This window comes from Metopolophium dirhodum, chromosome 8, assembly GCF_019925205.1.
Source record: "Metopolophium dirhodum isolate CAU chromosome 8, ASM1992520v1, whole genome shotgun sequence".
Classification (NCBI taxonomy): domain Eukaryota; kingdom Metazoa; phylum Arthropoda; class Insecta; order Hemiptera; family Aphididae; genus Metopolophium; species Metopolophium dirhodum.
This window is the reverse complement of record NC_083567.1, coordinates 23,869,937-23,897,230: the sequence shown is the minus strand read 5'-3', so window position 1 is coordinate 23,897,230 and position 27,294 is coordinate 23,869,937. Positions and strand designations below refer to the sequence as shown.

The following is a 27,294-nucleotide window of genomic DNA, read 5'->3' as shown; positions in this document are numbered from 1 at the left end:
CCCCAAAAACCCCGAGACGCAATTCGGAAGGAATTTTTGCCACGGGACGCAATTCGTATGCAGGTTCTCGTATTATCGTAATATTGTCGTTGGCAATAATAACAAGAAATAATTATTCTTCTAATTTTATAAATAATTTATATTATATTAGAATTTTAGTATTGGTTTTATAATTTTGTAGGGGCACTATAATATTTATCTAGATAAGCCCATTTTTTATCTAAGCTAAACATTAGATAATTCGTAACATAATTATTTAGATACTTTAAAAGATAATTTATTTCAAAATATCTTATCTAGATAATTCCCAACACTGATGGTGGATCACGGGCGATCCTAGAGTTTATTTTTAGGGGGTTTGGAGTCTATATTGCTGACTTTCAAGGATAAATCTCAAACCTGCCGACTGTATAGGTAGGTACTTAATATTATAATAATTAAATTTTCCTATAGTAATAATTATAGGGATCAAACAGTTATGAAATTGCATATTTTTTTTTCTATTCATTCATTTTAATGCTGACCTAGAAAAAAATTTGATTCATATTCTACTGAATCAAAAAATATTATTTTTATTTATCATATATTGGGGAATTAGTTTGTAATGCATATATAATGATATTTTAAGAACATAAATGCATAATACTTTCTTAATAAATATACAATACATTTAAGAACATGATTAAAATAGGTTAAGTTAGAAACCTACACTACTAACCTAAGCTATAACTACAACATACATTTTTAATTAATAACTAATAAGGTAAGGTTTTAGGTTAGTAACTAGGCAACTAACCTAACCTAACTCCAAAATTCGACTTTTATGTATCTAAATATTCTGCTTTCAAAGATAAAATTAAAACTGAGTGTTGTAATTTAAAAAAAGGTAGGTATGTGAATGTCGCTCTGCTGTAAATTAGGTTACAAGTGGGTTACTTTATAATGGTAGGTATTAAATTTGAATTCAATGATATAAATATACAGTCGAGTCTCGATAACTCGAATGTCAAGGGAGATAGAAATTAATTCGACTTATGTATTTTTCTAGTTACAGAACATTGCATTGAGTGTATAGGAATTTCCTAGGGACAGAAAAAAAATTCGAGTTATTGAGACTCGACTGTATAATAATATATTAATATCATTGTATACGAAAAACGATTCTGAGCTGTGACGGTTTGTTAGTGTAGATTTATATTGTTATTACTTATTCTTAATACGGTATAGGTAGCCGATAAGTTGAATTAATATTATAAAATTACAACAAAATAACTAAAATCGTTATTCTTGGTTATTTAATATGTAGTTCCATCCAAATTTGAACATAAAATACTTATTTTTAATTCATAGAAAAAAAAACTAAATAAAACTGAAACTGAAAATGTTATCGTGTAAAAAATGCTAATATAAACATTAAACAACTAGGAAAAATTTCATATATCTACGTTTATTTGTCAAATACCGATTTTCCGTAAAAATTCCCGTTTTCCCTAATTTTTCTTTTGTTTTTCACAGCGATTTGAATACTTTTTGGAATTTTTTACTTTTGACCCCCTCAAAGTACCAACCAACTATATTCACTTTCTTATCAGAAAATATTGGACTGTTGAAGAAAATTGTCGAATTGTACTTGCAGTTGCTGACATTAGGGGGGTGTCAAAATAGAATATTTGATATGCTAAGTAATTTTTATTTAATAGTATAAAATAAAACACATTTAATCTATTATGTAGTATATTTTGTTTTGTAATATTTAATATAAACTATAAATAAAAAGTTCTAATATTAAGATAAATAAAGTTAATATACATAAAATAGGTACACATTACTGTGTAAATACATTTTATTTTATTATATTATATAATAGGGTTTAATTAAAATGAAAAGTCTTAGTTAAAATATGTTAACATTTATATTATAGCTATACAAGCAATCACAGTTTAGATGCAGAATGATACACATTAGAAGTTGTTTACTAACAATATTCAATTTAAAGAATTAATTATTTGTAAAATCATTTTGCTTTTGACACTGACTTAATTTCTCCATATTTAACACCCATAAATTACCAATATCATTCTTTTAACTTCGGTTTAATCATCTTATTTTATTTTTAATATAAATAATTTTCTCTCAGCTCTCATATTTAACAATTGGGTGTGTAATAAACACTAACTCATAAAAAAAGTACATAGGTACATACATTTATATTGTATATAAGTTAGCGAAATTATATTGCATACATTTAAGTTTATTATAACAACTAATAATAAGTTTAAAATGAACATGTAAAACAAGATCATATTTTTCCATGTTATGCAAAAACCTATTTGATCATAAGCTTCAGCAGTCAGCAGTTGAATTTATGTGGATAGTGTATTAATTAAATAAGAGAAAGGAAATATCTAAAGTATTTCTAAGTCACAGTGCCTTATTTCTGGAAATTTGGACCTTAGTTGCCATTCAATTCTATCGATCTCTCCACCTATCATATCGATTATATTTTCACTGTGTTTCAATAAGAATGCCTCAGCACAATCTGCATTTTCAATTGCACTCACTTCAGCCATCAATGCTTCAGGATCAAGTCTATCTAGGTATTGTTTAGCCAGTTCTCTTCCATCGAAATCCAACTCAGCCTTATATCTAATCAAACTGTTTCCCATATCAATGCCTTTGACATCGTGTATAGCCCTTATCATAACATCGGACTCCAATTCAGCATTGATTTTGTTTAAATATGTTAGACTAATGGAACGGCCAACTATAGCTGATGTGTTTGTGTAAATAATGAAGGAAGCAACTGTGCCCAAAATGCCACCAACGAGTAATGATCCAACAGCATCTGGTATAGGAGTATTCAAGTATGAAGTTAATGACATACATACAGCAGCAACTCCAATAGATAATACAGCAGCACAATCTTCTAATAACACAACATTGACAGTAGGATCATGACCTCGTAACACATATTGTAAGAAAGAAATCTTTGCTTCTTTGGAACATTTTTTTATGTTATTGATAGCAACTGCTAATGTTGCTCCTTCAGATATAAATGAGCCTCCAAGTACAAAATATGCCCAAAATAGAGAATCTAATGGTTCAGCATGAATAAGTCCTGTTACACCATGATAAATTGAAAGTCCAGAGCCAATACAAAAGATTCCTACTCCAGATATTAAAGAAGCAACATATTTCATATTTGAATACCCATACGGGTGATATGAATCTGCTATTTGGACAGATTTATAAATACCAAATGCAAGAATGACTTGATTAATTGTATCAGCCATTGAATGTATACATTCCGAGAACATGCTGTGACTTCCAGTATAAGACCAAGCCAGACCTTTGAAAATCGTATTCATACCATTTATGAAAACAGCTGTCAAGACAACACGACCAGAGTCACCAAATAGTCCTGATGATTTTTGTGTTTTGAGATCATTTTTATTTAAGGTCTGTCGACGGTTACTTCTTCTATGAGCTTTAATTGTAAACATTGTTTGTTGTTTTTTTTTTCTCTCAATTTCTCTCTTAATTAGTTGAGTCACTAAACCTTCTTGAGACCCCCAAACTTCAGATGCTTTGGCTACAACATCTTTTCGCCAATAAACATTTATAGGAGGCTCATCATCAAATGGAGATCGCCGTTTGATAGTTTTAAGGCCTTCTAGATCAGTTGATTTCAACATGAACTCAGTCATTGCTCGCCGAGCAGTAATATAATTTCGATCAACAGATTTTTCAGGTCTTTGGACTTTATCAACATTTTTTTCAAAGCTGACTTTATCCAACACCTTTTTAACTGGAACACTTTTCATTAATGGATCTTTTTCTTCTGGTTTTGCTTTTATATCATCATTACTATCATCATTAATGGAAGAAAAACATCGAATTGGCCATAATTGGTTTTTTGCAATAGAAATCTCATGCGGTTGGTATCGAGAAACATATCGCGATAACTTGCGAATTAGTATACCATCACTTTTCATTGATGATATGATGCATTTGCAAGGCACTCCAAGATTTTTGTAGAACAGCGTCATTTTATTTCTACAATTAAAAATAATAAAATAAAAATATATTCCAGACCAGAACAGTGTATTTATAAATATTAATGTAATATATAAATATATTTTTGTAAGGATATAAAGTGGGACAGTTTGTTTCCATTTTCTTATATTAAATAAATGGGATAATTAGAAAAATATCTCGGACTACCTTATATACACATTGAAATTACATTCAACAAATTAAATATTAGCTAAGAATTTTAGGAAAATTGGGTTTTTACCTAACTTTATTGTTTTAAGTTAATTTAAAATTCTCTTCAATTATTTTAAACAAATTTGTATACAAAGATGCAATTAAAATCAGAATCTATTTTTCAATTATTATTAGGTATAGCTTAAATGTTGACAATATTAATTTGAAAATTCGGTACTTACGTGCTATCTTGAATACCCAAATATATCCAAGATTACCTGTTAGAATCATCTTGTTTATCTCGACTACCTCCGTATAGGAATCTATTTATAAATGTACATTCCCGCATTGTAATCTGTATCATGTCATCAGACCATTAACAATTTATGTTGGTATTTATTTCTACATACATAAGACCTAACCACAGGAGCACACACCCAAAAAATTGAACACCTTTGGGGATCAGCAAAATGGTGAAACAAAAAACAGAAGGGAACAGCTTGCCATCATCTGGATTCCTATACAACTGAATTTGTTTGGCGACAAAACTTTGCAAACCATCCATTTTATAGAAGTCTAATGGATATTAAAAATTAGTAACTGAATTATTTTTTTTTTTTTTTGGTTTAAATTATTTAATTTTTGTTTGAAATTTCTAAAATATTTTAGATTCTGAGTTGAACGATGAATGTATTGATTTTATAATGATCTGTGTTTTTTTATTTTTGTATCTGTAATCACTTTTTAGGACAGTAAAAATGATTAGATTTCTTCAACAGTATCTTTTCTGATAGGAAAGTGAATCTAGTTGGTACTTTTGGGAGTTAAAAGTAAAAATTTCCCAGTAGTTTTCAAAAGCGCTGTGAAAAACAAAAGAAAAAATGGGAATTTTTACGCAGAATCTGTTTTTGAGAAAATCGATTTTGGTTTTTGGTGTAACTCTAAAATAAATGAACGTATATACATGAAATTTTCACTGGTTGTTTATTTTTGCATTTTCTATACACAATAAAATTTTAAAAATATTTTAATTTGTTTTGAACTGTTTAGGAACATTTTCAGTTTCCAATTTTATTAGTATTTTTTTATATGGATGTCAATAAAACTTTATTTGTTGGGAAAAAAGATTGAAAATTTAATACAAGGCTTCTACTATATTATTGCTATGATGTTTGAAAAATATTAAAAATCCTTGGTCACAGTTTTTATTTATAAGCATTTTAAGTTCAAATCTCGACAAAATACGGAAAAATCAAAAAAATTAGCAAATTATTTTGAGTTGAGAATTCATAAAAATTTTTCTTTTTAAATTTAAGATTTTAAAATGTAAACCAAGATTATCCATAAGTTTGTCTACCTTTATCAAGAAAAAAATGTCTACAAGAAAGTCAAATTAAATTTTTATGAGCGTTTGAAATTCATATTTTTACAACATTTGATATTTACTCGATTTCTCATGTAATGTTTTTCTTATTTTGTTGTAATAACATATGACTGTAGATACTTGAAAATTTCACTGAATGTTTATATTAGCATTTTTTATCTGGTTAATTAAAGGTCAAAAATATAATACAAATATAAACTTTGTTATTTAATAAATGACCGTACTCGATAATAGGTAATCTTGGAAATATTACGATAGTCTAGATAAGCCGGAAGTACTGAAAATTTGAACAAGCTTTCGGATTATATATTTCTATACAGCTATTATATAGGTACAATGTATGTTAAGTAAGTGTACAAAAAAAAAAATTATTTTTTATACCTAATTTACCGATTTTAGTAACAAAATATAATTTTTGATAGACGTTGTTCCAGATTTCCAATGTAGACCAATATTGCTCCAAGGAGATAATCTACAAAAAAGTATGTATTAAATTGTGTAATAATATTAATAAGTAATAGATGTAGTAAAATTCTTAATGTAGGTACAAAAAGTTTTTAGAAAAAAAATGTTATGGGTTTTGTATTGGATTCAAATAATAAAATCAACAGTTTGGAATATAAATATAGTTAGCAGGTTAAATTGTTACTAATGTGTGACTAGCACCAAGCCAAATATGATTAAAATAATGAATTTAGTAGTAAAAAATTAAATATAAGTGTGAATAACTTTTGATTAGAAATAGGTAGGTAGATAATATAAAATAATGCTTCAAAGAATAAATTAAATATATTATACATTTTGAATGAGAATAATAACAAGAACTTTTAAACTAGGTTAATAAATAAAAAACATTCTAAAATGTATGACATAATAATTATAATTTACAGTTGGTATTAATCATATATGGATGACAAGATCAATTTTTATAGGTACTTTAATTAAATTATAAAAGTTGTAGGTACAAGAGAAGTAGAGAAGTATAGTACTGAATTGTGAGGTAAATATTTTTGTACATTTATCTAGTTAAAATTCTGATATATTTCTAAATTAACAAATAAATCAAATTTTTGCTAGTAATATACTAATGTGTGATGTGCCTGTAGAAAATAAATGGGTACTACCTATGTTAGTATATTACTAAAAAGATTAGAGAATTATGTAGGTAACTAAACACTTCTAAAGCTTATTTGGTTCTTCTAGATCGTCAAAAAGACTATCTGAGGTAGTTAATTGATACAGTATTAGGTACAAGATGGTCACACAAATACGAAAAATAATATTATGTATTATTTAATATTATATATTATGATTTACTTACCAATATGTATGATAAGCTAAGTTATCATAGTCTCAAGATTCTCTCGTCTTCTTTGTCTACTAAATATGCCAAATGTATAGTTTTGTAGAACAAATACCATCGACCTTCGCACTAGTAAACATTATGACGGCCAACAATTGGTACTTGGCTGACCGCCGTATTATTATATTATAATAATTTCGAAACGAAACGATTAATACTAAACTGCAATTAGCGTACGTATTGAGCAAATGTCTTACATTTCACTTTTCAGTTTTCTCGCTCAATAGTCAATACTCTGAACAGTCTGAACTCGGTCTCAAATACTCAATTATTCATTGCTCTACGATAGTGTGATGATAATAAAAAATAAAAATATTATTGTTATCAAACAGTGATAAGAATTAAAAACTCTGTGGTTTACGTTTCGCTCATAAAGCGTTTAGGACCCGGTAACCATAAAAACACGATCACAGTTATCTATTCACTATTGTTCCACACGCCTACGACATCGCATTGGATTGTTTTGAATTTTAACGGTTTACGACCACCGCCGAACTACCGAATACCGAACTCATAATTCAGATTGTAGTTGGAGCTCTGTGCCTCCTATATCTATAGTTTATTACGGTCTGCGCCCTGCGGTGTCAAGAACAAGTTCAGCAACTGAGTAGTAAGTAGTAACTACTACAAGTTACAAGTTTACAACAACACTACCGAGCATGCACAATTACAAGTGATAACTGTTTATTGTTTACTGTTTAGTGCTAAGTGCGTAACACATTACACGAGCCCGGCGGCCGACACCAGTTCGTCGTGACCTGTGTGTCCTGTAGTTCTGTACACCCGTTCGTTTCTCGTCGCGTCCGCCTTTCGGATCTTTCGGTTCCGATTTATTTTTCATCCTTTACCAACGGCAGTATACCGGCATCGAAAGATACTCATTTCTGTCGTCATGATGCGCCGGCGGTTAAGTTTCATCGGTAGTGGAGAGTGTTACGAGCCAGGTGCACTCACCGAGTGCATCGTCGAGTCTGACCTACAGCGACAGATACGCGACAGGTTCGATGAAGAGTGTCCATATTCGTTGACCAGGAAGTCTGTGCGGAACAGCCCCCGGGCGCGGAACTGCAACTCTCAAGTATGGCAAGTGGCTGTCAACACGGTGGCTAAGAAGCGCGACACACTCAGGCGCAGTGTCAGCTCGGTATTCAGGTCGATGAACAAACTCAGGACTGGATTCAAAGTGGCCGCGCAGGTATATTGTGGCTAGTGTTAAAACTTTAAATTGATTATGTTTTTGTTGTTATTGTGATGCCAGGGTTGGCTGTGTTAAACATGGTTCGCGGGATGGTTCATATAAAACAATTTTAATTTTAAAATTTAATTAAAATATCCATTAATATAGATTACCTATACTTAAAATGGATATATAACATGAAAATAGATTATATATAATGTATATCAATACAAGGTGATTCAATCATAGACATAAATAGGTTACCTAGTATTTTAAGATGTGCAAACAATTTACAATTTTAAAATACTCATAACTCGCTTTAAAATTAAAATATAATAAAAAGCCCATGAGATTGCCTAGTTAATAATCTTATCTTTAAACTGTATAAGAGGTCAATTCACTTTAATTTTTAAACTAACGAAGCTAAATGTGATCTGCTGAGCGTAAAATTTGCTATATTACGCACTTGTAAGACAGAGTAAGGCGTCCTCTTAAGGTGGCTGTTGTCCTCAAAGGTATGTCCGATACGAAAAAAAACAAATTCAAAGATTTTTGTCAGTTTCAGTTAACTATTAGACTTGTTGTTCAAGTCCTCATAATGAAAAAACCTCAGTAAAAACTTTTTCCCTTGCGGTTCACTGCACGAGTTCTAACGACTTTTTTTGCACAGAAGAACAAGACAAAATTCATCCCCGCGATCGCGTTTTCTAGCATTTACCATTTAACTACCATACTTATGGCATGGTAATGTTTCTTTGGCAGTGTCTAATATATCATGCTCCTTAATTACGCAGTACCATTTTCTTCACTATTGGTGACGGTCCAATAAAGTCTTTTATTGCATGATGAACACTAATAACTATACAGAACACGAATGATCGAAGACTGTTAGGTTACCAACAAACTTATTAAATAGGTTCACTACATTATACTGTTGTGTATCAATACTTTTATCTTGTAGTACCTAACAATAAATATAGGTACAGTGGAAAATACAAAACTATATCGTATACAGTAAATTATATTTGGGCCAATTTTATCTTTTATTGGTTTTTTTTATTGCTGCTCGGATATGCGGACTACATATTATATGATTGTAGACCGCATATCCGAGCAGCACTGAAATTTATAGTATATTCTTATACATCCGGCATGGTCGCTCGCTCTGATAATTAAAATTGAAATCATCCCTCAACTTATTATGTAAAACTACCTTACTTAGTTTTGAAGTCCGACCGCCCATCGTCGACATTGTTAAGCATGCTTAACTACATACGTTAAAACAAAAAAATTAGTATCCGGTAAAACAGAAATATAACCAAATTTGTAAAAGTGCAATATTTTTCAACTATTTACAGTTTAGATTAATAGGCCTAACTTACATATTTTACATTATAATAATATAAAAATAATATATTATCTGATTTAATTAAATTTCAATTTTCCATACTTAGCAGTGATGTTTTGTAAATAGTATTCTAATCATAGACCATAATAGTATATGACTATACTTCTGGTGTCTGCTGGTCAAGAGTGTCCATGTCCTGGTCTCTATCGGCAGGCCCAGTCTTGCAGAACTCAGAGCCAATTAAGTAAAATACTTATTTGCTCGCTTATTTGGTATCAGGGTCCAAGGACCTTCACACCAGTTGTCACATTAATATTATTCGAGGACCTAAAATATTTGAGTAACATTTTTAGGTAGGTATTTGGACTTAAAATATTTTATTGGATTATTGGAATTATACTTATTTTATTCAATATTTAATAGTTATTATCATTATTTCATTATAATGGTTTAAAATAAAGTAGTTGCATACATTAATACGGTTTTCTGTTTTTATTCAATATTATTTATTACTAATTGATTGTGTACCAGTAGGCTTGTAATAGTGTGCTTGCTGAGCTCATTGTCATACTATATGAACCTTATTATTAATCTGGTTGATCAAACTAACAAGCTTTATCATATTTCAGAAATTACGACCATCAACTAGACGTCGTTTTAAATTGGATGAGTCGCCTCTTACTCCCAATACGCCCAGAACCCGGTCTAAGTGTTTGTTGGGGAGAACGCCCACCAAGATGTACAGCCCTTTTGCCATTGATACACCACCGTCGTTGCGTAGGCGATTTGCTTACAGAAGAAATCAAAATATTGACACTGAAAGGTAATTTATCAAACAAATAAATTCATAACAATTGTAAATTTATCAAAGTGTATCCTTCATATTAGATATTTTATTATGTTTTAAATTTATTTAGTGAGTTAATAATTGTTTAAACCGAGGTATAAACAAATCTTTAACACGGCTACTTGAAAGATTTATTTGTTCAAGTATCTTTTATTAATTTTGTGCTAGCGTTAATAAAAGTATCATTTAATTATCTATTTAAAATTTCTTTATTATTTGGGAACGGTTACCTGAAGATTTTATTCAGATTTTAGTGGTTAATTTGTGTGTTCTATTTTATCAATATGGGTTTCAGATTTCTATTTTTTAAGTCTTAATATGGGCGCAAAGTTCTTGTGTCTTACTACATTTTAAATCCTTTACAGCATAACAATTACTTAATTAAATTATTTATTTAGAGATTTTATGGTTTATTTTATTTGCTGCCTTGATGAATATGTTGAAAACAATTTTTATTCCATATTTTTAATACTTTATTATTTAAATTGCACTAATTCAGATGGTTGATTGTTTACAGTAATAAATCAGTGAATGGGAAAAGTGAATCTAACAGTTGTGAAACAACAAATAATGAAAATCAGCAACCAACAATCAATTTAAATAAAGAAAATGCAAATTATGGAAGCTTAATATAAGTATTAATTCTAAAAGAGTACTGCACAAAATGGTATTTTTTGCAGAAAACTAGATATTACAAGTATACTGACTGTATACTGGCTATGTTGTTTTTGCATAACACATTTTAAGTATTATTTTTTTACTGTCTATTTTAATTTTTAAATATTTAAATTTATGTTCCTTTCCAATATAATTAGAAATCATGGCAATTATATTTTTGTATTCATAAACATAATTTATTTGTTACAAATATTTACTATTATGGTTGTTTTCTTTTTTGGTAACTAATAAATATTTTGACAAATTATTTGTTGAATAGAAATTAATATTGTTGTGTCCACTTTTAATTATTAATAGACTCAAGATGTATGATTGAATTCTGCCATGTAATAATAACATAAGTATTAACTCAATGTTAACCATATTTTGATGTTATTTTATAATACTTTTATAAATCTACTAAGTATTAACATCATAATACAGAATGATTCTGGGTCCATGCTCACTTATTTCTTAATGCAATTATATTAGTCTCATCAGTTTAGTAATTACTAAATTACTAGCACGTTTATCTACACGTGAAGATAACCGTGATTACTAGTAATGGGTGGGCAGTGGGCACTATCTCATTATTTTACTTTTGAATACTACCACCACTGGCCCGTATTTACGCGAAGCAAAATATTGATGAAAAATGGATGTAGTTGTTATGGAGTGTTGTCATCACCCATAAGAAATTAATGGTCGACTACAGCGCTTCTTAATGGCCACATCCATTTATTGTTAATATTTCACGTCTCGTAGATATGGGCCAGTGAGCGATCAATAGTATTTATAATCAATGCTACCACTGTAATTTGGTAATAGTATATTGTGTATGTTGTATAAGACAATTTATTTTTTTTAACTAGATATCAAAGATTTATTTTTATACATTATTCTGCAACAGTTTTATATTTCACATGTTTCAATATATTTCAAATGATTTTAAATATTTGGTTAAATATAATTTTTTTCCACGTAAAAATAATAATAAAAACAATACTGTATATTTATAATAAATTACGAATAATATTAATAATCACTATCTATTATTCTATTCTATTCCTAACCAATATGTTTTAGAGTGAAAATTCAGTCAATCTGTAATTTTTTGAATGTACCATTCATGTCCAATTCATCTGCTTTTGTATGTTCTGGTCGTCTTGACAAGTCGGCTTTTGGTCGTGCTTCCAACCATTCTTTGTTAGCCATCAAAAGTTCTAACATATCCTCTACAAGGATAAAATCATTTTTAAACAACAATACCAAAAATCTCAGGTATACAAATTAATATTATCGTATGTTCTGTGTTCCTATAAATTGCTCGATACAAAGGTACCTACTGATGCCACAACAATATACATGAACATACTATATTTGGTATACCTCACCTTCATATTTTTCCAGATTTCCACCAGTGCCGCCGTATAAGTCTGGCAATACGTCTTTTGGAATATACTGGTACAAATCTTCCAGTGAATCATGTACAAATATCTATAAAACAAGTAAAAAAAAATATGAGATCTTAATTTGTACGATGTTTATACCTTATTATGTGGCAGTTTAGACCTTAGGATTGATTAACATTTTGGTAAAAACAATTTACTTATTTTGTATGTAAAATGTGGTAAGAATAGGCAATTTTATATTTTTGTGAAAAATGTTAGTAATCAATGATAATCAAGGGAATCTAAGTACGTAAGTATTAATGTAAATACTACATCTCTTGGTGAAGTATGGTTATAATATACGCGTGTATGGTCTTAGGCGTGTTAGACTAGTTGGAGCCATACTTTATGTTTTTGTGCTTTATTTATATTTAAATAATATAGCATCATAGACTATAGTGATCCAAACTTACTCTGTCTCTGATTTTGTTTGAGACAAATAGCTTGAAGAACGTGATGAGGCGACTCATGAACTTGGGCGGGTTTATGTAGTGGACCGTTTTTACTCGCAGTGGGAACGAATCCTGTAAATGGTAAATAATTTTGTTTATACATAATATAAATATATAATATAGTTGGATATATAGTATATACCCATATAAATTATTATGTTACAGCCTACAGGAACACAGGATGACTCCGACCAATAATTATTTGAACTTATGACACTCTACAGTCTACAGTAGGCAGTGGCAGTGACAAAGGCCCCCCACCTATGACCATACGTCCATACCTATATACATAACTACGATGGTGACTAGTAACTATACAGATGAGTATAGTGACTATATTGTACCTATTTTTAAAGAAAGTGCATATTTTTTAAGTGATTATTTATTTGTTTTTTAAATGTATTGTATGATTACATACTTGCCAGGGCGGTATTTTTTAAATATTTTGCGCCCTGGGGCTACATATTTGGCCGCCCTCCATAAAAAGTTATTTGTAAGATATAACTACTATTTTGTAGCATAAATGCAGTTAGATTTTGAAAACCTTTATACTTCAATGAGTAAAGAACAATCAGTGATGCAATCAGAATTTGTTGGTCGGACTTCGTTTCAAAGTTGCATACTTTTGAAGTCCGCGAGTTTGCGAATTTCCACCCGTTGGATTTTTTTTTATTAAATTACTTTATTAACAATAAAATATAATATACTAAGTATAATAGATAATTTATTTACCACCATTATTTATTTCTAAATACCTACGTTCCTGATGGTTTTAGGTATTAGGTATACATATTTTAGGTAACCTTAAAGAAAATTGGCTACGCAAGTATAGGTTAAATACTTACATAATTTAGGCACGAATCAAATCTAGGTACTCTACCACTTACCAGACACTCTTTTTTTCTTCTTCAAAATGTGTGTTTTTGTATGCTGAATTCAAAAATGTGCTTACCTACCGTTCAAAAGTGTTGGAAATTAGATGTTTTTCGATATTTTGCCTAGTATTTTGGGGCTGGGTCACACGCCCACTTTGTCAGTTAAAATTGAAAATATTCCTCGACTGTCTACCTAGGTATATATTATACTATATGCAAAACCTTAAACCACTCATGGTATGTCAAAGGTCAATTTGCCGTATCTTATGAACGGTAAGTTTCCGCCCATTTTTTTTTTAAAAAGAGTGTATTAATAAGATCGATACCTATAGGCTAATTGGTACAACGGTTGTACTCACAATGCAACATCTCAACAGATTTTTTGTTAAGGTGGGCGTGAAGGCCATGAATTGAGCCAGTCGAATGTGTTTCAGGTCGTACAGAATAATGTTGCCGTACATGGGCTCCGATTTGAGCTGCAAGTCCAGAATGGCAATAGACACTTGACAAAACAGCATGACGTCGTATTTTTCATCGTCCGACGATTGACGGGTCGTGGTACAGAAAATTCGGTTACCCTCCGGCGTCAGTTTCGGAAACAAACACACAGATCTGTAAAAGTGTAAAACGTTTGATAGGTAATTACTATAATTACTAACATTCATATAGATAATATCTAATATAGAAAATAGTTGCTAAAATCAGTCGTGGTGCTATACCAATACGTATTGATATACCTTGTTACCCATAGTTTCTAATAAAACAAATCAAATTTGGGATGGAGTCTAGAAATCAGAATTCAGTGAGATATAGACTTAAGGTACCTAATTTAATAATTACCACTAAAGTAACAAGAACTTTTAAAATATTTCAGATATGCATGAATCAGCAATATAATTATTAATTTTAAATTATCCGTTACGTTTCACTTCCACTGACTTGTTGTTTTATACATTATATTATATACATTTATGATTTATCTAAAAATTACTGTACTTTGCCACTTTGGGCATAGCCCGTATTTAATAAAAATAAAATAATCATTACTGGTTTATACTGTATTAACGCCTAGATATTATATATTTTTTTTATTGATAATATGTAAGCACGTACACAAAAAAAAATTTAGGCGGAGAGGGGTTCATAGTAGTTTTGAGGGGGGGGGGGTGAATACCCTCTGTATTGATCAACTTTTAAACTGTGGTGGTTGACCTAGGTTTTTTCCATAAGTTTAACATGTAGAAAAAAATAATAAAAATAGTAATGAATTTTCTTTTTAATAGGATATAATATAATACATCAACATTTTATATACCTAACTAAACAAATTTTCTTAACATTTCGGGAGGGGCTGCAGCCCCCTCAGACCCCTCTGGTGACGCCACTGTAATGCCGTGTATATGTAGGTGTTTAAAATGTTTGTGATACACGAGTATTATAGTACACGAGAGCAGACGTTCAAGAAGATTTGGTTCAATATAGTCAGGACAGTCGGTTTGAGAATTAAGTAAATAAATTGTGTAAATCATGGGAGCAAACAGCGTTTGAGATTTAGGGGTTGCGAAGTCCTACTATAATAACATTAAAAAAGCTTAAAAAAAATTTAGGAAATGTTTGGACAGCTATATTGAAATTTGAATTTGGAGGTATTAGATTAAAGATGCTTAGCCCATAAAGCCTCCCCTATTTGCGCCTATGCAATGGTGTAAATAGTAAAAATATTTTAAGTTGACTTGGTAGTTACCCTTGTTTAGTAGCTTCTTTTAGCTGTTCTCTAGTAAAAGAGCCAAAAAATTCTGGAAATTCTGCCCGTGCTACGAAATATGAATCAATAACTTGCTTTGATCTTTGCAAATTATACTTGCATCCAGTTATAAAATGCGCTAACCATTTTCTATCTGCAAAATTTAAATAAATGTATACGATTAGCTATAGTTTTTTTTTATAATAACTTTATAATAATTTTATAATAGGTATAAATCCATACAAATTATTATTATACCTACATATAACCCTATAGGCTATGGTATTGGTATATCATAGTAAACAGGGTGTAACAGGAAGATCTGACAGATAAAATAACTTTTGTTTTAATAATCAATATTAAAATTTTTTATATATATAATTAATTATAGTCACTTGCGCTAAACGTATGATATAAAAATTGATTCAAATCAGCTAATCTGTAAATCTGATTCTAAGAAAAATTTTTATGATAAAAACATTTATCTAAGTCATGTAGTTTATTCTTCAAATATCAATATATTTTTAAGTAAATTAATTTAGAGCTTAATTAAGAGGACGTCGCACCTGCATAATAATTTACATTTTTAAAATACTCATAATTCACTTTAAAGTTGAAATATAACAAAACGCTGATGAAATGCCCTAGATAATACCTTTAAATTCTATAAGATGTCAATTTACTTTAATTTTAAAATTAACGGGGCTAACCGTGATCTGCTGAGCGTAAAATTTGATATGTCGTAGGTACACGTGTGACATGTGTAAGACGGAGACAACATATTATGCGGGTGCGACGTCCTCTTAATAACTTTTCAAAATACAGTAAAACTAGATATTCTTGTAAATGTTAGTACCTATACACTTGTACAAGTACAACCCATTACTCAAGCTTCAAGGTATTCATATATTATAATGCAAAAATTGTCGTTGTACGATATATGTACCTAGTTGGCTATAGTTCTACCTACTATAATATTAGTAACCAATATAATATAGAATATTAAAAATATTGTCGTTGACCTTATAATTCATGTATTAAGTTCCAGAAGTCACTTTTTTATTTAACTGCTTTTAACAATAGTTTATATTTTTTTGAGTGAAGGACTTGAAATATACTTTTCATTACCCACAAGGGAAAAACACCCACTCAAAAACTTTGATGAGATTTATAAATTTTATAATTTAGTTTAATGTATGTAGTAGTCACTTGTTCACTTTCCGTAAATTGAATTCAAATAATGTAAACGTATAAACATTAAACGTAATATGTTTTACCCATAAGCCATATATATAGCCATATAGATTTTATCAAGGTTATCTTGGTTTATGTTATTTAAAAAGAACATTTAACGTAGGGAGCTATACATAAATATATAGCTACGAAGTATACCTATAACATATATAGGTATATCTACTTTTTATATGAGGAAATATGATCCTGAAAAACTCGTTTCATGTTTCGTTATTACAGTCTGCAGAAACAAAAATAATACATTTAATGCATATAAAAAGTTCAAACTTGAATGAATATAATATTTATGTAATAACTAATGGTGTAGCATACTAATGTGCTAGGCACTAGCCCTCTACCTTTAATATAAATGTCAGTTTAAATATTTTTGAATACTTGTACAAATTGAAAAATGTTATGATACCTACGATGAATAAAACAGCCCATTCAATTTTGATGAAACCTCATTAATAAGTTTGAGAACTTTGCCCATATTGACTGTTGAAATTTACTTTCTAGCAGAATATAATTTTTTTCAAAATAATTAAATAAATTATCTATTCTTCGATCGTTAAGTCTTCATAAAAACAGTTATTAACTTCATCTGGTTTTAAAAATGGAAGACCAAAGAATAATTTCAAAAATTTTCGAATTTCAGATTTAATTTTAAAAACTGTAGACAGACCAACAATTTTATTTTTTTGTGTGCAGTCCTCAAAATGTATCAATTCAAATATCAAGTATCTACGGTTATTCGTTTTTAAATTATAAGAAAATAAGAAAATCGTTCCATTTGTTAATTTACGGGTGAATATCCATTGGCATTGTCTAACTTGAAATGACCATAAAAATATAATTTGACTTTCTGGTAGACAAACTTATGAGGAATCTTGTAATCAATTTTTAAATCTTAAATATAAAAAGAAAATTTTTATCAATTTCTAACTCAAAATAATTAGTTCATTTTCGTGAATTTTGTTAAAATTCTAACTTTAAAAATTATTGTGGATTTACGTTTAACTTTTTTTTCAATTTCCACCAACAATAACTTATGAGGAACCTTGTATTACATTTTTAAGATTTTCAATCGAGCGAACATTGTTTTATCGACATTAATTATAAAAGCTAATATATCGAAAATTTCATATGCTTATAAATAGCTCAACATGAGTCAAAATACTTTGAAAATTGTATGTTGTATAAAAAATGTTAATATTAACATTCATTGAACATTTTATGTATCTACGATCATTTTTTTTTTAGAGTTAGTGTTACACCAAAAACCAAAATCGATTTTGTCAAAAACCAATTTTGAGTAAAAATTCCAGTTTTACTTTAATTTATTTTTGTTGTTTTTCCTGACACTTCTGAAAATAACTGGGATTTTTAAATTTGTCCTCCCGAATACACCAACTAGATTCACATTCGCTTTCCCACCAGAAAAGATGTTAAAGTTGAAAATAAAAGCATTATTTCGACTACTTATCGGTGCACACTATACATAGACACGTAAAAAAATTAAGACACATCATTGTAGAATCAATACATTCATCCATCCGCTCAGAATCTAAAATGTAGTGGTTTTAACGGGTTATTGGAACGTTATTATAATAAATAATATAATATGGTATTTTCAATTTTGAAATTATTAACTATAATAGCCAATAGGTAACTATAAATATATTAGTACATCCATTAAATGCTATTATATAATAAATTATACAATAATATTTTGCTTCAGCCCTTAGGTATCTAAAATTTTATGAATTATTATAACATCGCTGGTTAACTACAAGCCATCTAAATAGATCTATGGGTAAATAATATATAAAATATAAATATATGCATTGCTATTCGTATAACAGACTATATTATGTTATGAAACAAAATAAAAAAACAAATTTGACCTAATACGAGTACCTATATAGTATGTAGGTACAACTACAACTTACTGTAGGTACCAACTACAAGATACTGCAGTATATAAAACGAGGAAAGAAGCCAACCTGAAAAATGCCCTTGGGACATGCAGACTTGAGATTTATATTTGCAACTATTTAGATACTATAGACTGATGTGTTCGTTTTTATTTTCGCGGAACTATATAAATTATCCCGGAAACTGTCAAGTGTCTGTTCAAGGTATCTCACTTCATTATTTCAGTGTCGTGGGCATTTCGTATGATATCTAAAGGTAGTATTTATGGCTACCAAACTCCAGCTGTTCCGCTATACCTACAGAATGTGCATTACATTATTATTTAGTATCTAAACATAGCCTATTAGCCTATACTGCCTACATATCTATAGTATATAATATCATAGTTCATAATGCATAAACAATAATCATCAAATACAGATATGCATATCAATCGCTGTCACTTGCACTTTGCAGTCTTTGCAGCCTGCGTACGAGTTAGGTACTTGTAATTTTGAATACCGTTGTGATTTAGTATTTTAGTCGATTAAGGCACTAAAATGTTTTGGTGCTGCTATTAGCACTTGTATTGCCTATCTGTTTTCAATTATTTGAATCTAAATCATGTAATCCCTATAGTCCCTACTGCAGGCTACTATAGGTACTTGATATTTAAATAGGTAATAATGGTTTTACAGCACAAATTGATGTTTATTAATACAATTCTTAACTATGTTAAGTAGTAAGGTACTATAAATTAATTGTAAACAATTTATTGTTATTATTATTATATTATTTATTTTTTTTGAGAGTTTTGTACGGTATAGGTACCTATATAAGTAATATTATAGTACAACAGACTATCAACCACCGTGGTGGGACCCCAAATTTTATTTTGTGTATTGTAAATCTAACTAAATTATATATTAGGTAGGTATACCTACGTAATAGCAAAAAGTTTCAAATCCCTACGAATAAAATTGTGCATATTTTAGATTCTAAGCGGAGCAATGAATGTATTGATTTTACAATGATGTGTGTTTTTTTTTATTTTTTTTTTTTTGTGTCTGAGGACACCTTTTAGAGCAGTAAAAATGCTTCGATTTTCTTCAACAGTACCTTTTCTGATAGGAAAGTGAATCTAGTTGGTACTTTGGGGGGGTCAAAAGTAAAAATTTCCCAATAGTTTTCACAAGCGACAAGATAAACAAAAGAAAAATTAAGGAAAAACGGGAATTTTTACACAAAATTGATTTTTCACAAAATTGAATTTGGTTTTTGGTGTAACTTTAAAACAAATGACCGTAAATACTTGAAATTTTCACTGGTTGCTTATATTTTCATTTTCTATACACTATAACATTTTCAAAATATTTTGATTTATTTTGAACTGTTTAGGGACATTTTCATTTTCCATTTTTTTTTAGTTTTTTTTCTAAAGATATCAATAAAATTTTATTTGTTGGCTAAAAAAGGCTTGAAAATTTAATAGAAGGCTCCTAGTATATTTCAAAGGCAGATGAAAAATATTAAAAATCCTTAGTCACAGTTTTTTTTTCTAAGCATTCAAAGTTCATAAATTGACAAAATATCGAAAAATCTTGAAAATTAGCAAATTATTTTGAGTTAAAAATTCGTAAAAATTTTTCTTTTTAAATCTAACTATCTAAGATTTGATAATTTAATACAAGATTCCTCATAAGTTTGTCTACCTTTATCAAAAAAAAAAATGTCTATAAGAAACTCAAATTAAATTTTTATGAGCGTTTGAAATTCAAATTTTTACAACATTGGATATTCACTCGATTTTTCATGTAGCGATTTCCTTATTTTGTTGTAATTCAAAAACGAACGAATTTAGATACTTGAAAATTTCACTGAATGTTTATATTAGCATTTTCTATACACCATACAATTTTGAACATATTTTGAATCTTTTTGAGCTGTTTACGGACATTTTCAGTTTTCAATTTTTTTAGTTTTTTTTTCAATAAATATCAATAAAGTTTTATCTGTTGGGCCAAAAAGTGTAAAAATTTAATACAAGGCTCCTGATATATTAATACAATATCAGTTGAAAAATATTAAAAATACATAAGCACAATTTTTTTTTATAAGCATTTAAAGATCGAATTTTGACAACATTTATCAAATTTATAATTTAATAATTATTTTGTAGTTGAAAATTTATAAAATGTTCAACTTTTATAACTAAAGATTGTAAATTGAACACAAGGCTCTTAGGCTCCACGTAAATAGGTTATATATAAATTACTTTATTCACAATAATATCATCAAATATACTTGGTAATATCATAGGCTGACTGACGGTTTTCGCTCAGAATCGTTTTTCACATACAATGATATTATATCATTGAATTCAAATTTAACACCATCCATTACAGTGATCCACTTGTAACCTACTGTACAGCTGAGCGACATCCACTTACCCAGCTTTTTTTTATTTATTTTTTTTTTATGTAAAGCCTTTAGTATGATAGCTTGACAATTGCATAATAAAAATAAAACAATACAAAATTAGGGTTAACATCATATTAAATTCTTATATACTATATAATGAAGCCAGCCTCCAGTATAAAGGCGTATTGTGCATATTTATTTTAGATATTTTTTGGTTGGTGTAAGTAAAACTTGATTTAGGTTACCGACCTACTTATTTGTAAAACATTTTAATAGCCTTAGCTATATTGTACATCCAGAATTCTAAATGATTGTTTTTCTCAATTATTTTTAAAAGTACTGGGACTATATATTCGATCCCCCCTCCCTTGCAAACTAGATCCAATTTGCTACCACTCAAAAATTGGAGTATATCGTTTTTTACTATAAAAAGTGTCTTCAGACACAAAAGAAACACACATATGTTAAACTAATACATTTATCACTCCGTTCAAAATATAAAATATAATAAAATCGTTAGGTATAATATATTAATATGTATAACATATTGAGTAATGCCTTACCTACTGAGTCTAATATATATTCAGGTTTGTATGCTTGGAACTTAATGGTCACAAAACAGAAAAAGAAATAATATTTTTCAGGAGGATGATGATGTTAATATTATCTATATTATAGCCTAACTTAGTGAATATTTCATCTATAATAAGGGTAGGTATAGGTACATTGTACATACCTATATTAATATAATTATATGCGTGATTCAGAGTTTAGAAAAAGGTAAGTTCCCACGAGCTACTAAAGTTAAGTAGTTTTTTTTTAGTAACTATAGGTATAGGTAATAGGTATATATTATTATTATGACTAGGGACGTCTAGGAGTTTGCATGTATTTAAATAATCATTAAAAACATAGCTAAGTAATATAGAAATTTAAAATATTTATAGTTGCATTATTACCATATTTGACACAAGTAGCAGTTAGTACAACTGCACATTGGCATTCTCGTACTGCACACTAAAAAAAGTGCTGCGAAGTTTTATTAAAAATATTATTTTCTCAATACGTTTAGCCAAATTTAAGTTATATTTTTAATAAATTGTGTTAATGGATCTGGTCTTGTAGCCTTTAGAACTATTAAATTTAATATTTACATAAAACTTTAAACTAAGTTATACTAACTCACCAGTAATATTAGGTAAATGTGGTTGTTTGGTCAACCATTCCATGAGCTGAGTGACATCTTCTTCGAGTCTGTGTAATGGTTGATAGAAATCTTCATTCTTTATGTGTGCGATTTGCGTCTCATTCGGTGGTATGAGGTACATATTGTATATGAATATAATAATATATTATATTATGTAAAATTTTCGTTTATTTTTTAAATTGCCAGAGTTGCAGTTCAAACAACGTATTGAGTCGAACACTGTTGTATAGTAGTAGGCGGCATGTAATGTTTTAAAAACATTCACTTATACATTATATATACCAACTATCCACATAATCATATAGACCCGCCAACCTTCTAGACGATTCTAGTTTTTTTTTTGTCTTATTTAACCTACCTGTTATTGTCGATCTATATAAAAAGCCAAGATTAATCGTTACCGGGGAGGGGCAAATGATGTGCCCAATCGTTCGTAGGTACATCATATTATGTTACACATTCAAGTTTGTAAAAAACTGGGCGAATGTAATAATTTTGAACAAAAAATTAATAGTCTGTTTGGGCGACTATAATTTATATTTTATATTGTTTGAGTGAGTTGAAATTATTTTTACCTACGTCAGGGACGGCACATACTAATTTGGTCCGGTTTAAAAGTCGTACTGTACTAGTTGGGTTCAGTGTTATAAACTAGGTATGCCTTACCTACTATAGTTGAGTCCCGTGTTAAAAATCATACTGTACCAGTTGGATGTAGGGTCCTAAAAAACAACATTTCCTTCCCATTTCTACGAACTGTCTGTATCTTAACATCTATAGTTATAACTTATTACAGATATGGTTAAAAATGTTTTTTTCTCTTTGTAATTTTCATGATTTACAATCGCTATTTGTCTGCAGGTTGTTAATCTAAATAATTATTATAATCATACTACATTCGCACCAATAGACCACGTTTTGGGTAAATTTGTTGAAACGGTCTACCTATGCCGTTTACGCCCAATATATATATATATATATATATACTATGGTAAGTAGATAATATTGGTATGCAAGGACAGTGGCGTCATTTCAGTTTTCAATAGAGGGGGGCAAAGGTTTAGACCGGCCCGAATGGGTAAAAAAAAAACCGCAAAAATATTAATAGTTTATTAAGATATCTTCTTTTTTTTATTTTTGAAAATCTATTAACAGCATTATCTATAAATCAATTTTACCTGATTCATTATAAGTATATAAGTATATATTATATAATATATATATATCTTATATAAGTATATGATATATTTACAAATTAATATTATCTTAAATTATAATATATTTTTTTTTTATTGCTTGCTTACCGGCTCAAGTTTTATCTGTTTATTAACTTGCTAGAAATTATTTTCAATACTTTTCGAGCAGTTTGCGGTAATTTTATATTTTTAGTCGCACCCCTTAACCACCCATCTATTTTTTTTAGATCATATTTTTCCCAAATTAAAAGATTAATGTAAACATGCGTCACGAAAAAAATTAATTTTAATTTAGGTACTCAACTAAATTGACACAATACGCAGAATAGTTGAATCATACACGACTGTCGCAAGTTATGAAGTCCGTGATCAATGATAAATAATAAGAGCGTCAATCGGTTGTTGTTTTTATAATTTGTAATCATTTTAGATTTTAGAAATTAAACTATACGAGATTATGATACTAACTGTTCATTTTCCTTCACAAAACACACTCACACAAACAAACATACATAAATACATACATACAATGTGTACGTCCCCGCATACGTCTAAATATATTCGAACTATCAATTAGTAAAAATGTATCATTGTGACAATAATTTCTTAGTACATACTATAATATTTTCTGAAAATATTATAAAATTCCCAGACAGCAAATGTTTGACTAAAAATATTATTATAACATTATTATAGGCACGTTTTTGCACTAATAAAATATAATAATGGTAAAACGGCAACAACTGGACACCGGCCCATAGGGCTGCTTTTAAAATCAGACAGGGGCAAATGCCCACCTTGCCCCCCCCCCCCCCCAATGACGCCACTGTGCAAGGACCCTAACTAAATGGCATCGTTTTAGTTATTTATAGAGCAAAATTAATTTGAAAATTATTATAAAAATGTAAATCAGGTGATCAGCATCAGTTCTGAGATTCAATCCTTTAAATTAATGAGCGGGGTGATTAACAGGGGCGGAGTGGCCGGTCTGGAAATGGGAATTTTCCAGATGGCCTGGACCATACTATGGCCTGGTGGCCTGGCCATTTTGTTAGATTTTTTTTTTTAAATTTAATTTAATTTACAAAATATTAGTTAATGCTAAATGCTAAATGTGTCAAAAATGTGTGTCTATTAAACTATTGTATTACAAATATTATTAATGTAATAATAGAACATTGTAATAGCCTCGTACATTGTACAATCGTATACTCGTATGAGAAAGCTTTGGATATAAAATTACAAAATATTTGGTACATAAATATAGACATTAAATAAAATTAAAGCAATATTATATTGATATAGGCTGGTTATTTTTATAAAATGACACCCAGATTTGACGCATTTCCACCTGTTGAACCGACAAGTTGTTTATCTGTACCCTTTATCTGTAGACTGTAGTAGGACTGCAGAGTGGCGACGAATATAGCAATGCGCCAATGCCTAATGGCTAATAATAACTAATAATACTAATAATGTCTAAAATACTAGTATTTATAATAATATAATCAATATTAATGATAAATGATAATACATATTAATTTTGTATTATTGGTCCCTTTACTTTGGTCATTGTTATTTTTATAAATAATATCTGTAATAAACCCAAACAAATTAGTCATTAGTGTTTGATATTTGTACACTAATCACTTGGTGTTGAGCGTGTCGACAGTGTCGTTTATCCACGTTTTTCCTTTTATTAATCCAGTTGTTGTTAACATGTTAATTTGTTTGCTCTCTAATGACAATTTAAGATTTTATATTATTGATCGTACAATATTATATTGTAATTATGAATAAAAAAAGGAAAGGAGGGGCAGAAAGAGATCGCGAAAAAAACAAAAAATTACTTGCAAAATGTGCTGAAAAATGTTATCAATTAGATTAATTTTTTCTAAAAGGTACACCTACCTAAGAACTGTGTAATATGTTGTTATAATGTTTTAATTAAATATAATTTATTTGCAAATGCTTACCCGACATTAACTACCTATAGCATATCAATATATTTTAACCCTCCCTGTTACGCAAGTTGCTTGTGAAAGGTCATTCTCAACATTGAAATATTTAAAAAACAGGCTGAGAAATTCAATGACCAATCAACATCTTGAGTCTTTTATGCTAATGGCCATTGAAAATAAAATTCTCATGGAAATTGATAATAATATTATCATAGATGCAGTTGGTGAGAAATCTAAACTATTATTTAAATTATTATTATAAATGTATAAACCATTTTTAATTTTTATAATATTGTTTATAATTTATGTATTTATTTATTACTTATTACCTTATACCTACAATACCTAAACCATGAAAACACAATGTATAATTATTAATTATTAATATTTCGTTGGTTTCAACTATTAAACTATGCCTACACATGTTATTTTTCAGACATTCAGGTATTAGTAGTATATTAATAAAAGGTGGGCAATTTAATGAAAATAATTAAGTCTGGCTAGTTAAGTTAATTCAATTAAATTGCCTTCAGGCTTCAGTTAAATTTAAAAGTTAACAAAAAAAAAAAAAATTAACTTAACTCATTGAAAAAAATAAATTTTTTTTTCAAGTTATAAATTGCACTAGAATTAAATCTACTTATATAATAGTTATGAAATAGGTGAATGGAAAAACGAAATTCGAGCGTAGCGAGAAAAAAAATTTTGATGGGTGGCCTGGATAAATTTTAAACTCCCGGCCTGGATTTGGTTCCCACTCCGCCCCTGGTGATTAATGTATTGATTTTACAATAATGTATGTTTTGTTTGTATCTGTGTTCATGATAATAGTAGTCAAAATAATACTTCGATTTTCAACTTCAGTATCTTATCCGATTGGAAAGTAAATCTAACCTTTCCCAGTTGTTATTAAGAGCGCCGGGAAAAATCGGAATTTTTACGCAAAAACAGTTTTCAAATGATTTTGGTTTTTGGTGTTTAACTCTAAGAAAATGACCGTAGATACTTGAATTTACACCATATTATGTTTATTTTATCAATTCCTATATAACTTGATAACATTTTCAAAATATTTCGACTCGCTATGAGCTGTTTATGGATATTTTAAATTTGTTTAGTTTTTTTTTTCTATTCATGTCTATAAAATTTTATTTTATGGGTCAAAAAGCGTCAACATCGAATACAATTATTAAAATAGTAATTGAAAAATATTAAAAATTTATCAAATGTTCAACTTTTACAGCTAAGCATCAGAAATTTAAAACAAGGTTCCACGTAAGTAGTTCATAACCGAAGAAGAATTATTATAGTTTTGTGTTAAATACTATTCGTGGGTACTTGAAAGTTTTAAACTTCTAAAGTATATTAGTATATACAAATATGGGATAATAAACAAATAATAATAATTCGACTTAACCGGATACCACGTATTAATAATAACAATATAATATACCTAAATATAATAAAATATCCTAGGCTGACAACCCATCTCCGCTCAGAACCGTTTTTCGTATATAATGATATCATAATATTATCATTAAATTCAAATTTAACAATAATTAACACCAATACACCATTCATTACAGTGACTGTAACCTACGCTTTACAGCAGAGTGACATGCACTTACCTGCTTTTTTTCTTTAATAATGAGTTTAATAAAATTTTGATTTTTGTAATATTTGTAAGTACCTATATACGCTATACCTATATACTATTACGTACCATAATATATAATATTATTTTCAATTATTTAGATTTTTATACCATTAAAAGGTGTCTTTAAGCTTATTTTTTAAAAGAAGACATTATTTAACTGTAAATTATTAAGCTTGTGATTTTTTTGATATTTTT

The 27,294-nt window shown here is 29.0% G+C and overlaps 3 protein-coding genes across 4 annotated transcripts; 1 reads left to right on the top strand and 2 right to left on the bottom strand.

The window, feature by feature from the left end:
* Positions 1–1,703: 1,703 nt before the first annotated feature.
* On the bottom strand, positions 1,704–7,243 carry LOC132950078 (proton-coupled zinc antiporter SLC30A9, mitochondrial). Of its 2 annotated transcripts, none has more exons than XM_061021297.1 (3): positions 6,915–7,243; positions 5,975–6,065; positions 1,704–4,056 (listed from the first exon to the last, which is right to left on the bottom strand). In XM_061021297.1, the coding sequence occupies exon 3, from the start codon at positions 4,047–4,049 to the stop codon at positions 2,406–2,408; it is 1,644 nt and encodes a 547-aa protein (XP_060877280.1). In that variant the 5' UTR covers positions 4,050–4,056; positions 5,975–6,065; positions 6,915–7,243; the 3' UTR covers positions 1,704–2,405. The 2 variants fall into 2 exon arrangements, with proteins under 2 accessions (XP_060877280.1, XP_060877281.1); XM_061021298.1 differs by having other exon boundaries at positions 5,984–6,065.
* Positions 7,244–7,370: 127 nt separating this feature from the next.
* Positions 7,371–11,253, top strand: LOC132950080 (uncharacterized). Its single transcript, XM_061021300.1, has 4 exons — positions 7,371–7,566; positions 7,659–8,151; positions 10,111–10,304; positions 10,846–11,253. Exons 2-4 carry the CDS (start codon positions 7,849–7,851, stop codon positions 10,961–10,963), a joined length of 615 nt encoding a protein of 204 aa, XP_060877283.1. The 5' UTR covers positions 7,371–7,566; positions 7,659–7,848; the 3' UTR covers positions 10,964–11,253.
* Positions 11,254–11,717: 464 nt separating this feature from the next.
* Positions 11,718–22,569, bottom strand: LOC132950079 (alpha-tocopherol transfer protein-like). The gene is made up of 6 exons (XM_061021299.1): positions 22,265–22,569; positions 15,508–15,661; positions 14,123–14,375; positions 12,850–12,960; positions 12,380–12,482; positions 11,718–12,220 (listed from the first exon to the last, which is right to left on the bottom strand). Exons 1-6 carry the CDS (start codon positions 22,404–22,406, stop codon positions 12,081–12,083), a joined length of 903 nt encoding a protein of 300 aa, XP_060877282.1. The 5' UTR covers positions 22,407–22,569; the 3' UTR covers positions 11,718–12,080.
* Positions 22,570–27,294: the final 4,725 nt, after the last annotated feature.

Bases quoted from the DNA above. Each gene is read 5' to 3' on its own strand.
- LOC132950080 (XM_061021300.1), top strand. From the start codon at position 7,849: ATGATGCGCCGGCGGTTAAGTTTCATCGGTAGTGGAGAGTGTTACGAG. The intron at 8,152-10,110 runs GTATATTGTGGC...ATCATATTTCAG, and splicing joins GATTCAAAGTGGCCGCGCAG to AAATTACGACCATCAACTAG. The intron at 10,305-10,845 runs GTAATTTATCAA...GATTGTTTACAG, and splicing joins CAAAATATTGACACTGAAAG to TAATAAATCAGTGAATGGGA.
- LOC132950078 (XM_061021297.1), bottom strand. From the start codon at position 4,049: ATGACGCTGTTCTACAAAAATCTTGGAGTGCCTTGCAAATGCATCATA.
- LOC132950079 (XM_061021299.1), bottom strand. From the start codon at position 22,406: ATGTACCTCATACCACCGAATGAGACGCAAATCGCACACATAAAGAAT. The intron at 14,376-15,507 runs GTAACTACCAAG...ACACTTTTACAG, and splicing joins AAAGAAGCTACTAAACAAGG to ATCTGTGTGTTTGTTTCCGA. The intron at 12,221-12,379 runs GTGAGGTATACC...TTATCCTTGTAG, and splicing joins AAATCTGGAAAAATATGAAG to AGGATATGTTAGAACTTTTG.